The sequence below is a fragment of the Clupea harengus genome, chromosome 15, assembly GCF_900700415.2.
Source record: "Clupea harengus chromosome 15, Ch_v2.0.2, whole genome shotgun sequence".
NCBI lineage: Eukaryota > Metazoa > Chordata > Actinopteri > Clupeiformes > Clupeidae > Clupea > Clupea harengus.
The window spans coordinates 11,610,606-11,626,261 of NC_045166.1; the positions used below are offsets into that span (position 1 = coordinate 11,610,606).

The following is a 15,656-nucleotide window of genomic DNA, read 5'->3' on the forward strand; positions in this document are numbered from 1 at the left end:
ACACACACACACACACAGACACACACACAAATACGTCTATCAGCCCTGTCTTGCCCCTGGCTGTTCCCTCTGTCATTGTGCAATGTTTGGCTTTGAAACGGGGGTGGAGGGGGAAGGGTTATGTCTCAGTCACTCTGCTGATGCTTCCAGTGCCTATCTCTCCATGCTCTTTGCAGCGTCAGACCGCTCCCGTTAATTACAAGCCCCCTCAACAGGGAGTTAGTAGATTCGACACTTTTCCTGACTTTCCCCAGGTGTGGGTAAGGTTTAGCTGAACCATTTTGGAAGTGTGTTGTGCTACATACTCCCTTACCCACGTGCCTTTTTTATTTACACTCGGGAGAGCACTAACGCTGGTGATGCTTACTGGACGAGCTAGCAATGACCTGTCACCCTGTATAACCCTTCCTGTCAGAGCTCCTTGCTAGTTACTGGGAGCCCTTGGGGCCAGTTTGAATGACTAATTAAAGCCCACGTTGCCGTGGGTGTAATGGGATTCCAAGAAGGATGTTTTAGCCCTTAGCTGCTTGTCAATACCCCCACCCCCCACCCCCCATGATCTCTTTTCAACCTTTCCCCACTCATCTTACAGTGTGCTGTCATGTTTGTTTGGTTTACGAGATTAAAAAGTAGCTGTCTGAGCAGCCCAAGCATTGGCTCTGCTGAGATGAGAAGGATGGATCATTTTAGAGGAAGGGCAATGGAATGCATCCAATGAAGACAGCGAGTAGTTTGGGAAGACAGAAACCAAAATAGTTGTTCTTCAGTTTGGGAAGACAGAAACCAACATAGTTGTTCTTCAGTTTGGGAAGACAAAAACCAACATAGTTGTTCTTCAGTTTGCGGTGGGATGATGTAGCAGGGACCCTGTCAGCACTGGTGCAATAGGTCGAGGTCTGGTCTCCAGTATTCCCGTAGTGGACTATGGAGTTATAAAATGTGTGCCTGGAATGCATATATTATAAATATTAAAAGCATATTGCTGAACATAACATCACAACTATGAATCAAGTGTTACAAGTGAGACCTGAAATAGGAACGTTATCAACAAAAAAATGTCCATATCATGACTTCAACATTTCTAATGTACACAATCTTAAAAACAAATCAAAACATATAAAATAAATGATGTGTCTGAAATTGAGCCAGGCTGTGTAAGTGCATCACGTTAGTGTATGACATTTAATTTGTTATTTGTAATTTCTTAAATAAAAACAGCTGGATCTTTGGCTCAAAATATGACTATTAGTACCAACATGCTACTGAAGCCAGAACGATATGAATAGAGTAAACAATTGAAACTCTAGAGTTGTTGCAAAGCAAAATTCATTTAAACACCACTTATACGGAGTGATAGCTTTGGGATTAGTCCTCTGTTCCCCACTGGTGTCGTTGTAAATATCTGCTCATTAAGAGTCAAGAAGTTGTACAAAATCAGAGTTAATCGTTTTTACAAAGTGTTGAACATATCCCTCTCTCTCTGTTTCTTTATTTCACACAGACACACACTCCCTTGCCCTTCCCTTCGCTCACACGTGCACATACACAAACGCACACACACACACACACATACATAAACGCACACACACACATACACATACACATACACAAACGCACACACAGTTGGTTGTATAACAAAGACTCGTCACGTGGGGGTACCTGGCAGGTCATAATGACACAAGCATTATGAAGGCTTTGTACAAAACCCCTCTGTGACAACTTCCCAGTAATTTCGCCATTGTTAATTTAATTTGTGTTTGTACCCAGACTTTCAGTGATAGGAATAGCGCCTACATTTTTTGGACAGAGAAGGAGAGTGAGGAAGACAGGAATGAAAATAGGGAAAAGGAGAGATAGAGCTGGAGATAAAAAGAGGAGGATCATTGAGATCAGATAGAGAGAGAGAGAAGGAGAAAGAGAGATGCAGAATAGACAAAAGTGGAGTTATGTTCCTCACTGAAGCATCAGAAATGAGTGTGTTGTTTTATTGTTCTATGTGCTGTGGCAACACTGGGTCTAGAACCGCGGTTCTTAACTGGTCTAGCCTTGGAACCCAGGGCCATTAAGTTGCAACCCAAATTTGACAGAATTCAAACCATAAAATAAACATAAAAAATGTAAACATAAACCGTGGGCCTACTTTTATCCCTACATTAATAACACACAAGTCTAAAACAGATTTGTGCCACAGTGTCGAGTTATTGGAGAAGTATTTGCTTCACAACTTAATGATTCAAGCTTATATTCATCAAATTTGCTCGTCATACAAACATACATGTTGATTTCTAATCAACATGTTCTCTGTTGACATGTCGCTGTTGCATATAACATAGCTAATCTCAGTCACATGTTAACCCAAATTACACGAAAATATGTCACCCAGCAATATAACTACGGTAATAACAGAATTAGGAATTCTAGCACAAAGCTGTTTAGTTCCGTTTCCCTTTGTGATTGAGGCATGAGAACGGTGAAGACAGAATAACTGCTACTGTTTATAACTTTTCTACAAAAGTCATTAAAGTTCTGACGGAAAACACACACTCTGCAACCCATTCAGAATGATTCCACTATCCACTTTTGAGTCGCGGCTCACCACCTGTTCTAAATGGTCATACTATATAAAGTAACTTTGAATTTAAATTTGAACTTGAGTTAATGAGAAGAGGTCTCTTGAGGTCAAGAGTAAGAAGGAGAACCACAACTGATAAGAGAGGAGGTGGAGATGCAACTGGAGGAGTGGGAAAGGAAAGGAAGATAAAGAAGGGATGAGAGTGGAGGAGGTGGAGAGAGAGAGAGGTCAATGAGAAAGAGAAAGAGAGAGAGAGGGAGTGAAAAATGAAGGAGAGGAGGACGAGGAAGAGAGTGAGAGAAAAACAGCAAGAGACATAAGTAAGTCTGACAGGGCAAACTGACCGAGAAAAGGATAGAGACAGACAGAAAGAGCGATAGAGAGAGGGAGATAGAGAGGAAGAGGGAGAAACAGAGGGGCAGGGATGGAGGAGGGGATGGAATGAAAAACACAGAGACAGATCGAGAGGAAGTAAGCGCATTCGGTGGAGGAGGCAGGAAAGCTCCTAACGAGAGTGTGTCACCTCTTGTTAGCTCGTGTCAGGCAGCGGGAGAGAGAGAGAGATGGAGACGAGGGAGAGGGATGGAGATGGAGGAAAAGGGGCAGAGAGAGGGATGGAGATGGAGGGAGAGGGGCAGAGAGAGGGATGGAGATGGAGGGAGAGGGGGATGGGGAGAGAGAGAAGGATGGAGATGGAGGGAGAGGGGAATGGGGAGAGCCAGCTCTCACTGGGTCTTCTTGCTCAGTCTCTTGCTCTAGTTTACGCTCACAATCAGAGGAACGCTCCTACCTATCCTTCTCTCTATATGTGTATTTCTCTCTCCATCTCTCTCTCTATCCATGTGCTCTCAAGAGCTACACTCGCTCACATAGTAATGGTCCAGCCAAGCTCACCATCTAACTCTCTCTCTCTCCCATTTCTCTCTCCATCCCTCTCTCTCCCTGTGCTCCCAAGAGCTACACTCGCTCATAATGGTCTCTCTCTCTCCATCTCTCTGTCCCCCTTGTTCCCAAGTGCTACATGTTCCTTCACGGTAACAGTCTAATTTCTCTCTCTCAGTGTGTCACTCTCTCTTTCTCACCCCACCCCGAAGCACATCCAAACATCTCAGTGTCTTGTGCACCATGCAGTCGATCAGTTGAAATATCAGTTGAAATATCTCCCCTGTGTTTTCCCTACCTGAGCCATAAAACCATCGCAGCATAGCGTGGATTCACATAGAGTTATGCTTTTGCTCGTTTACACGTGTATTGCCAAATAGGATTTGCTGCTACTGTCTCAGACAGCTGGCCAATAACCATTATGGCCGTCGACTGCTGTGGGGTCTGAGTCCCCCCAGTGATCAGCTCAGCTCTGCTTGAGCAAGTGCAATGTGGCAGGTTATATAATCGTCACCCACAGACTCTCTCTGTCCACACCTTCTTTTCAGGAAAGATTATTATTATCAATATTATTTTATATGCTCTAGTTTTGTCTCAGTATTAGGTTCAGTCATATGTGGGGAAATGAACAATGGTCTAACTTTTGCAGTAGACTAAATTTCACAGACACAACTAGAAATCATACACAGAACAGAAAGGACATGAAGGGGAAAAAACAAGTGTTTGGAGGATGTGGATGAAAGCCACTGCTGAGGAATGTAATCTATTGCAATTGACAGTTCAACATCAGCTCTAACTAACTACATGACATGGCCTGCAGGTGAAGTGTGTCTGTTAAACTGATTTTCCCCTCTTCGGAGAGGCAGTCCTGTTATATGCAAACTACTGCTGATTCTTGCTTGCTAAAAGAGCGCTAGCCTTTAAAACAATCTGCTGGTTTTGAAATATGGTGTCAGCAGTAGTCAGCTCCTATGCAGATCATTTGTTTGCAGAGCATCTTCCGCTCCAAGTAATGGGTTTGAATGCTGAAGTGGGACGGGTGCAATACTGTAATTGAGCTGAGCGAGCAAGAGTGTGTGTGTGTGAGTCAGAGAGTGTGTGTATGTGTATCTGTCTCTCTGTTTTTTGTGTGTGTGTGTGCGTGTGTGAGCAAGAGAAGGAAAAACAGAGTATGAGCGCACGCACACACACACACACACACACACACACACACACACACACACACACACACACACACACACACACACACACACACACACACACACACACACACACACACACACACACACACTGTCTGGGGCTGATCCCAGTCAGTTTGTTTAGCTTTGGTTGGACATTTGCATAGGCGCTGTTTGCTTCATTACTGCCTCGCACAGTTTGGCATGATGGGATTTATCTTCCTGTTGAAATGAGTGCTGGGAGTCAGCATGAATGTGCTGTGTTATACTTATAGGGCCCCCGTCCACCCCAAACAAGAGATCGCAGAAGACAGAGAGAGGCGAATCAGAGTCAGATTGATGTCCTCTAGCCAGTGCCTTTGTCTGTAGGTGTGTAGGAGTGGTTGTGTTTGTGTTTGTGTGTATCATCTGTGCATATGTGTGCTTTTGATTAACCGTGTGCAGAAGAATGGTCTGAAAACCTCCCACAAGGGAGCTGGACTGAAATTGTTTTGCTTTGTTTTGTTTGAATTTTTTTGGTGTCACACATTACTGCATCTTTCATGCCAGGCAATATGCCACCTATTCAGTGCACACGATAAGCTTGTGCCAGCCACCACTGCGTCACAGCAAAGGAGCTGTAGACTGTGCCCACGACTGACTCCCTCCTTCCCTACCTCCCTCCCTCCCTTCATCTCTCCCTCCTCACCACCACCCCCGCACCCCCAACTCGTCGGCCAATGTGTGACCATTCTCTCTAGGCCGGGGTTATTTTAGGTTGCAGACGCAGAGACTAGCGACTAGCGAGGCACACAGGAGAGAAAAGGCACTGTTGTTGAGCGTGGGAAACACCGCTAATTTGAATGCTAAGTCTGAGAGCGAGGATGCCTTTGCCTGAGGTGGAGGCAGATGGGAAGTTTTGTTGTTTTCCCAGAGAGGGTCAGTAAGGTAGTGTTCCAGACACATTTTGGCAGGAAGACCCATATGCTGAAGTTAGAGATGTTATTATCGCACCGTCTCTATTTTCTGTTTCTGTTTATAGCGTCCAGCCTTCTGTTTTGTTGGGTGGGAAACGAGACAGTTTTGGTGTAGGTCTTTTTCTGCGCTGCCCGCACTAGCTTTTCTAGTTGTGTTTGTGCATGTCCTGTATACAGCTGTGCCTGTAGACTTAGAAGGGTTCTTTGAAGTGTGTACTGTATTTTGAAGTAAGCATTGATCCATGGTAGACCTAATGGCCAAGACAGAGGATGGGTCTTATTTAAGAATTGGGAACAATATGCTTCTCATATAAGCTCACATCTTCTCACACCTCACTAACACTAACCTTAGCCCCAAATGCCTGTACATATCGAAAGTCTCTACTTGTAGTAGGTATCTAAGTTTAGTCTGTTTTAAGTGTAAAGGTACCTAAGGCTACTTTGAATGAAGTTGTGCTGTGGCAGAATATGCAGTTATAACTGATAAGTTTAAGCTGAACATCACTGAAGCCGTTTGCTGTAAGGAGCAGAGCGAACAAGCCTCCCTTCAAGGCCTTAGCCTCTGAGTGTGCGCTGACAGGACTGATTACAGTGACTTAGCTGACTAATTACAGTGACTTTGCTGCCCCTCTGGTTCACTCGTGTACAGAGGATAACCATAACACAAACTCTTGCAAAAAAGAGAGAAAAGAAGTGATGTGTTGAAAGTAAGGAAGAGGGAAGAGAAAAATGCCCACCCACGACAAAGCGACTCATTGTTGTCATCCCCTCTCTCCCTTTTCTCCCTTTCTCTCTCTCTCACACTCCCCTCTCTCTCCACACTCTCTCTCTCTCCATACATATCTCTCTTTCTCTCTCTCTCTCCTTCTCCAACTCTCTCTCTCTCCCCCGCTTTCTTCCTCTCACTTCTGGATCTGGGTCGCTGGGGCCCCGGGGCTGCACTCCCACTCCCACTCTCCTGACCCTTGACCCTGAAGGCCACGGCCATGGAGCACAGGGTCCAGTAATGAGAGACGGGCGGGCTCTTCCTTCAGGGGCCATCAGACTGCTTTAGTCTGCACTGCCTGTAGTGAAGAAAAAAGAAAGAGAGAGGGAGAATGACAGAGAGAGAGAGAAAGAAAGAGAGAGATGGATAGATGGAGGTAGGCAGAGGAGAAAAGGAAAGAACAAGGGAGTTATAGTAAGAAATAGAAGGAGAGAAAGAAAAAGAGATGGATAGACAGAGGTAGGCAGAGAGGAGGAGAGGGAATGGAAGGATCGGAGGGACGAGGAAAGAGGGAGTATATGAGAGAGAGAGAGAGAGAGAGAGAGACAGAGAAAGAGATGGATAGATGGAGGGAGGAACTAAAAGGGGCAAGAAGAGTAGGAGCGAGAGAGTGAGTGAAAGACAAAGAGAGACACAGAGAGAGTGAAAGAAAGAGAAGGTAAGAGGCCAAGAGTATTAGAATCTATTCAGCCGGAGAATGTTGCAGCCAGCCTATTTAATGGCTGTGTCAAATGACCCTCATTCTCTCCTCCTCCACTCTCTTTCACTCGCTTTCACTCTCTGGCTTCACTCTCTGCTTCCCGACACCCCCCCCCACACACACACCCCCCGCCCCTTTCACTCCCATCATCCCCCTGTCAGTGAGCTGCTTGAGTGTGTGTGTGTGTGTGTGTATGTGTGTTTGAATGTGTATGTGTGTGTGAGTGTGTGTCTGGATGTGTATGTATGCCTGCACAACTGTGTGGGCATGCCACAGCCTCAGAGAAAAACTCAACGAAAGAGAGCGATAGACTGTGTGTGTGTGTGTGTGTGTGTGTGTGTGTGTGTGTGTGAGTGTGTGTGTGTGTGTGTATGTGTGTGTATGTGCACGCTTGTGTGTGGTTACTGATATTTATGCCTAACCGGGGACTTTTTTTTGTCCCCTCCGCTCCCCCGCCCTGGTGCCCTGATTTGTGTCCAAAGCTGCGCCATGATGTCCTCTTTTGTCTGTCTATTTTTACCCTCAAGTTGAAGAGCCACATATTTTTATACAGCTGACTCCTCCTGCGTCAGTAGGGATGGGTTAGTGGAAGCTGGTGGCGAAAGTAACTACACTTTTTTTCTAACGCGCTCTTGATATAATAGGCAAGGAGTCTGCGAGGACTGGGCCACAGCTGTTAATCGGAGATTCACAGAGGCCAAGGGGCGGAGGGAGCTGTTTTTTTTTCTTTCTCACGCTGCACCTGGACCATCTTTAGTGCTATGAGAAGATGGTCTTTTATGAGGCTCAGTTAAGGTGGCAATTATGACTGTGTTGGCTGTGGGGATGCACTGGAGGAATGTGGTCTGTGTCAGCCCACTCAACAATGGGAATTTGCTGTATATTCTATTAGATTCATCACTTATGTGCATACGCACTGGGCCTTAATTTCATTGACGGGCTAAAAACTACGAGCAATGAGTGCAGTCCATCTTGCATGAACTAAAGCTATTGCGTGACGTGTGGGAGTGTTGCGCTGACCCACCCATATTTGCGCTTAGGATCTTGCTCATGGTATTAAATCAGCAAAAATATTTTGCCAAGTTATTAAATTAGCTTAAGTCCATGCCCGGCAGACTTTGCTTGTTGCTCTGCTTGTTGCCAGTTGCCCGTCAATGAAATTAGGGCCCACTATCTGAAATTAAATTGTTGAATGGCATAGTCTCCTTTAATTGTAAACTTCCTGATTTTAAAGCTTTTGTTTATTTTGTTTGTGTTTGGTCCAGAAACCAGTTTCCTCCTGGGGAATGCTCAGATCGTGGAATGGCCTGTAGTGTACAGTAATGACGGATTCTGCAAGCTGTCTGGCTTCCACAGGGCAGAAGTCATGCAGAAGAGCAGCACCTGCAGGTAAGTGGCTCCTGGCCCTGTCCATCTTCCGTAAGACCCTCCTCTTTCCCTTTGAGAAGCTAGCTTTAGCTTGAGACACCTGTATCAGTTCTCCAACATCACTCAACATTCTCCTAATGTTACGACAGTGTTTCTTGTAGTACAGCAGAGCAGATGTTTTTGATCTTTGAGCACATTATCTACATGATCTAGAGATGTGGTTAATGAGTTTGGATATTTTTAAATATATAGATGTTTTTGTGTGTATTTGTGTTTATTTCCACCCACGTTTGTACTTTGCACTTTGTACCCGGGCTGCCAAGATAGGATAGGAAGACAGGAAGTAGCTAGCGTATAGGTTGGTCGGTATCAGAATCAAATTAAAGAACTCATACTTAATGCAGTATGATGTACATGTTTATTTTATTATGTTACAATTTTGTGCATACGTGATTCATGACAGAGTGTAGTGCCACAAATGGGTTCTGTCTGTCGCAACATCAGTTGTCTCATAAAACTATTGTTCTTTTGTTTTAGCACATGGTGTCATTATTTGCTAGGTTATGGATACAATGTTGAAGATCACAGAGGTAGTCTAATTGATAGGAGTTAGTTCAAGGTACCGAGCCACTTCTCCAAAGGATTCCATGCAAACAGAACAGCTTCTGGTCTCCCCTCGATACAGAATAATGCAAGATGATATTTTGGAAGGCAACTTATTTTACATACTGTCATAAATTGATCCTACCTTCATTAGACCTATTTGTAGATACATCAGTTTACTGGGTTGTATTCTGAAACAAACCTTCAGAGAAGAGAGCATAGTTGTATCTTTGAAAACAGATTTAACTTCCATTGGCTTGGAGAAAAGAATGGTAACTCAGTTTATATCCACCATTTTTAAGACCTTAATTTAATTCTTAGTGCACAGTCTTGGCTACATCCTAACTAAGTCTAAAGCTTTGTACACTGTCAAACTGTCGCCTGTGCTTTTGTTTCCAGTAGTAGGCTTATGACAGGTAATTGTGCCTCACAGTGTTGCTGGGTGTAGCCTAATTATCAAGGTCTTAGCAAGCTGATGGTACAGGGGCCCTGACAGGGGGTTCTCAATGTGTCATTGCTGTGACCTGAACAGATTTCGAGGCGGCTCTCATGGAATTGTCGTTGATGTAGACTAATGTAATGTAATTGTCCTCGGGGGCCCTCTTCCAGCTCAGGGGCCCAGGCAATTGCTTGCTTTGTCTCCCCTGTCGCAATGTCTCTGTCTCCTGCAATGCTATGTGCACGTATAGATAATTAGTTGAAAGCAGGCAGAGCAGTGTTTTGTCTTGTTAGAGACGCTGAAGACAGACACAGAAGAGTCACCCGTTTCCCTGAGGAAATGTTTTCAGAAGGTGTAGCTGTGTGTACGTCCTGTCCACCGATAGATAAAGTGATGTAAATATTATACCAAACAGAGCTGTGTCACCTAAGTGTTCAGTGAACTTGAATGAACTTGCCTAAACACTTTGAACAGCCTAAACAGGTGAGATGCTGGAGCAAGTGGGATTCATGCTAAGGCTAGCCTTTGAAATGGTATGCTATTTCTAAGAAAATGTCTTAAACATCAGGGCAGTTGGCAGCAGCAAACAGGGGAAACACTGTTTGTAAAACTACTTCAAACAAATGCATCAATGAATGTAGTAATGTTTTGAATGTCATGTTTTATGATCTGTTTATTTATAACATCTGTTTAATGAAACAGTATGGTTAGTCTACACACCTTGAATCTTGAAATGTATAATAATCAAACTATTCAACTAACTGATTCATCAAAAAAATAAAAATGTATCCAAATAGTGATTAGTTGCAGCCCTTCACTAGGCTATGTTAAGTCGTATTGTTGCCGATAGATTACTGCAGGGGTTGTGTAACTTGTGTAGACAGAAGCACAGCCCTGCACCCAACTCAAACTCGCAACCTTGGGCATGGGAGGCGGACGTGCTAGCATGGAGGCTACAGCTCATGAGTTCATGATGGCATGGCAGTTATACTGTATATGTTGATGTCACAATTCCTTTCAAAGCTCCTGACTCACAGTGTTCACTTTCAAGTTTACATAAATACAAAATATATACTGTATATATATATAAGAGTATAAGTTTAGTTTTAGTTTTATGAGTTTTTACTCTTTTTACTTTGTTGCACATGAAAAGGGAGCAAAACATATATATGATACATGAAAACTAGTGAACCCAGGGTTCTATGTAGAACTTCATGAAGTTCCGTTGTGAAACAAATAGTTTGAGACCTCATAAGGGTTCTTTACCTTTGTTTCATTAGTCCCTAGGGTTCTGTGGAAAGTATTACAATTACTGTCTGCCCCAGTGGAATGGAAGCAGCAGTCAACAGCAGTGTGACTAAATGTCAATAACAGCAGCTATTTATAAAAGGCCCACGGTAGCTCATCTGTTTGTGCACTTCAAGAACAATGAATGATGAAACGAATCAGACAGTCATGTTGCTGTTGATGACCGTGCACAGTGTCTGTGAGTGTTTGTTAGAAAAGGGTTCGGTACATGGCCCCATGGAGGAATCCTTTAAAGTTCTGCTTAGTTCTCTGCTAGTTGAAAGCATGTGGAAGATGGTAGATTTTTCTATTCCTATTTCTTTGTAATCTGCCGTTTGACAGACAGGCTGAAGCACAGTGCTAGCAGTGACTCAAGGAGGTTGGGGGGTTGGGGGGTTGGGGGGGGGGGGGGGGGGGGTGGTGTTCAACGCTGTCAGAACTACAGAAAATTATCCTTCATTTGGCTACCCTTATCTGCTCTAAGAGTCTTGGAGGATGATGGATGTGTGATGTGGAGCTGGTGATTTGTGATGCGTGAGTTAAGAAAGAGCCCTGACAGACAGACAGACAGACAGACAGACAGACAGACAGACAGACAGACAGACAGACAGACAGACAGACAGACAGACACACATAGCTGCATCCCGAGCCTATGGCAATAAAAGTGAAGTTACATTCCCATTCCCCTCGTTTTATGAATTCATAGGAAAAAAGAGAGCATGCATAAGCAGTTGTTGTGTTGAGTATACATACACAGGCCTACACACAAAGCAACACGGCTCATATTTCAGCATGGAGATATTGTATGACGATGACAATCTAGACTACATGAATTCATTACAAAATGTGCGTTTGTTGATAAGGCAATGGACTTAAACATTTGAGTTTTAAGAAAGAGCTACAAGGCTTATCATTTGATACTAATGAACAACAACAAGCCCAAGTGATGTACAATAAAATAGGCAAATATTATAGGTTTTACGTGCTGACCTTCTTATATTTAGTTGGACTTCATGTGGGCCTTAAGAGACCTAATGCTGTATCTAATATTGTGATAGTATATCTCTACCATGCATTTGAAGATCCTTAAATGTTGTTATTATTCTTGCAAATGCTTGTTAAAATCCTCTTCTTATTGGTCTATCTCCTGATGATAAGGTGAATCTAAATCCAGTCTAAATGTGTCTTTGGTAAGGGATATTTTACATGTGCATTTTTAGCACAATTTCACCTGAGATGCTCTGACGTGGGAAAATTCTCCCTCCTGAGTCTCCCTTCAGTAAGAAGAGCCTCTATCTCCTCAGCCTGGTTTGCTGTTGGATGCCTTAGGCACACCTTTCCCACGCGCTTCTCTCTTTCTTCCTTTCCCTCCATCCTCTCCTCTCTTATTTTCTCCTCTAGTCTCTTCTGCTCTTCTCCGATGACAGACCTCCCACTGTTCCCGCCCCCAGAGCCATCACCCGGAGGCTCGTTAGCGTGCAATAGGACCAGTGCGCTGCCAATCACTCCCGCACAGAAATAGTATCACCCACCCACTCTCCATCCCTAGGCCTGCATGACGGTTCACCGCGTGGCGGTGCAGTGTCGGGGGAGTGCCAGGAGAAGGCGGGATGGCGGGAGGTTTTGTCAGATAAACACACCGGGAGGCCCCATGAAGTGATACTGTACCCTGTAGCTACCGCACACTATCCCGTAGAACAAGCTCTCACCCGGTTGCCTGAGAGGAGGGCAGGCTGGGTTTGTCTTATGTGTCCATGCCTGAGGGACTGGGCGAGGTGGAGGTAGTTGGCAGGGTGGAGGTATGAAGTGCTGAAGATGAATAACTTCCAGATACAGTCAGTATCGTAATGTGCAAAGAGCGAAGTGATTCGAATAATACATAAAGGGATCCCAGTTTCAAAGCAGTCCTGATGTATTCAAGTGATCAGATATATTCATGTGTTCTGGTAGTTGCGACGGGCAAAGAGCAGAGTGTTAAGAACAAACAGTTCAATTAACTCTGTGTTAATGAGCCAAGGGCAACGTCAATACGGGCTGATTGCCTAGAACAGAGGAAGACATGGAAGTGTAGGCCAACAACATGGTGTAACTCTCTTGCATTCTCACTGTTGGACAGACTAGACACAGCTCTACTGAAAAAAACACTGTGGGTACAAAGATGACATATCTGTTGGACAGACTAGACACAGCCCTACGGACAAAAACACCTTGGATACAAAGACGCCATATCTGTTGCCTCTCCATTCACACAGCTGTTACTTTCTTAGATAATGTCACTGATGGTTTGTTGATGCAATTAGTGATTAGTTCATGTTTTCTAATGAATGGAATGTAATAATTAATGTTGTAATAATTGTAATAATTAATAATTAAAACATGACCCACTTGTAGCTTTAAAGGGTGTGATACATAACACATCATGAGCGAAATAAGCAGTTGACGCAATGGCAGAGTATTTCCACTTTAGGAACTGCAGTGTACCAACTACAGTCTCAAAAACATGGAACCAGACAGCCTGGGTTTCATACGTCACAAATTAAGCAATCCCATCAGCTTGCCTGTCAGGAGGGGGGGCAACGTCAGTATACATATACATATAGTAGGATATTACTTATGATTAAATAGATGGTTTTCTTGAGAGACTTTCTCTGGTGTTCAAAACGTTTCTCCCTAATCATTTCAATCCAGCTGGTCAGTCAGAGGAGGCGATCAGGACCAAAGTTTATGTAATTTATATTCTAGCATTAGCAACACATTATTAGCGGTTTGGTAATCTAGTCAAGCTGATGGCAGATAGATAGAGGCAGGGCTTATTTGAATATTTATAGATCCGCCCACACTAAATGCAAAGGTATAGAGCTATCTATATCTATATCAAAGCCATTTTAAGGCTATGAAGGAATTTTTTTCATCAATAAAAACTTGAACAATATGTCATTTTGAGGAACAGAGAAGATATTTTAGGGGTTTTGTCGATGCCAGGAGAGGGACTTTAAAACCATTCAGATTAATTTAAGAGAGTTTGGTTTTTGACCGGTGTGGGTTTGCCTGGTGACCGCCACCGAGACTGAAGCTGGCGGAGTTTGGTTGAGACTCAGCTTCCCCCAGACACCTGAGGCGCGGAGCACACCTGTCCTCTCCCGGAGCCTAAAATATCCCCTTCCATCTGCACAGAGCCCACTAAAAGGCTGACAGATCCAGTTACTGTTGCCATGGGAATGTAATCTCTCACAACCCTGTTTTTTGGTGGTAGGAGGGGGGCTTTCAGGAGTCTGAGATGGTGCAGACCCAAAATAAATAGTGAAAGGGTGTGACTTTAACAGAAAAAATGAATGATAGAAAGTAAAAACAAATTGATAACCTGCATATCAAGACTACACTTTATCACCTGTCAGGTATACAGTACCTCTGCTGTAGTATGCTGGTTTCCTGTAACTTTTATGCTGTGTAATTATGATAACTAAACTTTGTCTACACAACAGATGTATGCATATTTATAATGTGTCTTTTATTATAATTTAGTAGTATGCTCCCATAATGTAAATATTGCTTGACACTTTGTACTTTACTTGTAATACACTTACAAACACCTAACAGCATGCTATTTCTCTTTATGATGTGTATTCCTCAGTCTTACTATGGAGCCATACGTCATGCTCTTATGCATACATGCCTCCCCCCCACGGGCCTATAGCTGTCATTAGGACAAGAGCGGTGTGTTCTCGGTGTGTGTGAGAGAAAGGACTGATGTCTCTGCTCTGGTGTTTGTCCGGCCTCTTCTTTTGTCATGAGCCAAAACATGCCGTGTGTCAGCCGGTGTCACCAGCCCCGGCCGGCTCCCGTGCGCTTGCTCTATTAATTGCTGTGGCAGACGTGATGGGAGTCGCTGGGGCAGGATGTTTGTGTCTCACACAGGTGTGTGTGCACACAACTAACGCTCTTTCTCTCTCTCTCTTTCTCTCTGTCTCTCTCTCTTTCCCTCTCTACCTCCCTCCCCCTCCCTCTGTCTCTCTGTCTTTGTTTTTCGTGTCTCTCATCTCTCTCTTTCCTCTTTTGTCCTTCTTTGCCCCCCCCCCCCTCCCCCCTCCCGCCCTGTCACACCCCCATGCTTTTTCCCCTCATCCTCTGTCACTCTTGGCAGTTTTATGTACGGTGAGCTGACAGACAAGAACACAATAGAAAAAGTCAGGCAGACCTTTGACAACTATGAGTCCAACTCCTTTGAAGTGCTGCTCTACAAGAAGAACCGTGAGTACCTCCCTGCACCTCACTGGGCCCCATCTGAGCGGGCTCCTCAGCGCCCTCCATCTGGCTGCCTACAGACAGCACTGAGACCTCAACAGGCCTCCATTATGCTTCATGTCCCCTCTCCAACCCATCTGGTTGTTCTGTTCTAAGCACACGCGATCTCTGTCTGACTCCTTCTGCTCTTCCCCCCCACTCGTCGTTGTCTTCGAAGACGTTAAGTGGGGATTTATGTCAGAGGCACAGACGTCCTGTTCGCAGTGAAGAGAAGGGAACATTTTGTAGCCAGCATAACTTCTCCAAACAGTGTGCTTCAAATATGAAATGAAAATCTGTCTAAACCTACAATGATTAACTGATTTTGTAAAGCCTGGGTGAAGGAAAACGAGCTCTAATATTCCTGGGCTCCCTCTGCATATTGTTTCTCTGTTTCAGGCAGGTATTGTATTCAGGCCTTGAATATAAACAAATATAATAACAAATATAAAATATAAACAATACTGTAAAACACTCAAAGCAAATTGGGTAATTTTGGACATTGGGTAATATTGAGGAAAGAACATTTTCACTGTTCCCTCAGAAGTGCCTTATAATTGTTTTTCACAACTTAAAATGGGAAATAAATATAGTGACTCGGACCAAGCCATAAATTCCAGACAA

At 44.0% G+C, this 15,656-nt stretch overlaps 1 protein-coding gene across 1 annotated transcript in view; it reads left to right on the top strand.

The window, feature by feature from the left end:
- Window positions 1-15,656, top strand: part of kcnh5a (potassium voltage-gated channel, subfamily H (eag-related), member 5a) — a 98,674-nt gene that overhangs the window by 2,889 nt on the left and 80,129 nt on the right. Inside the window, exons 2-3 of the mRNA XM_012824688.3 lie at window positions 8,320-8,443; window positions 14,893-14,999. Of these exons, the coding sequence (XP_012680142.2) occupies window positions 8,320-8,443; window positions 14,893-14,999 (231 nt within the window). The remainder of the gene's footprint in view (window positions 1-8,319; window positions 8,444-14,892; window positions 15,000-15,656) is intronic.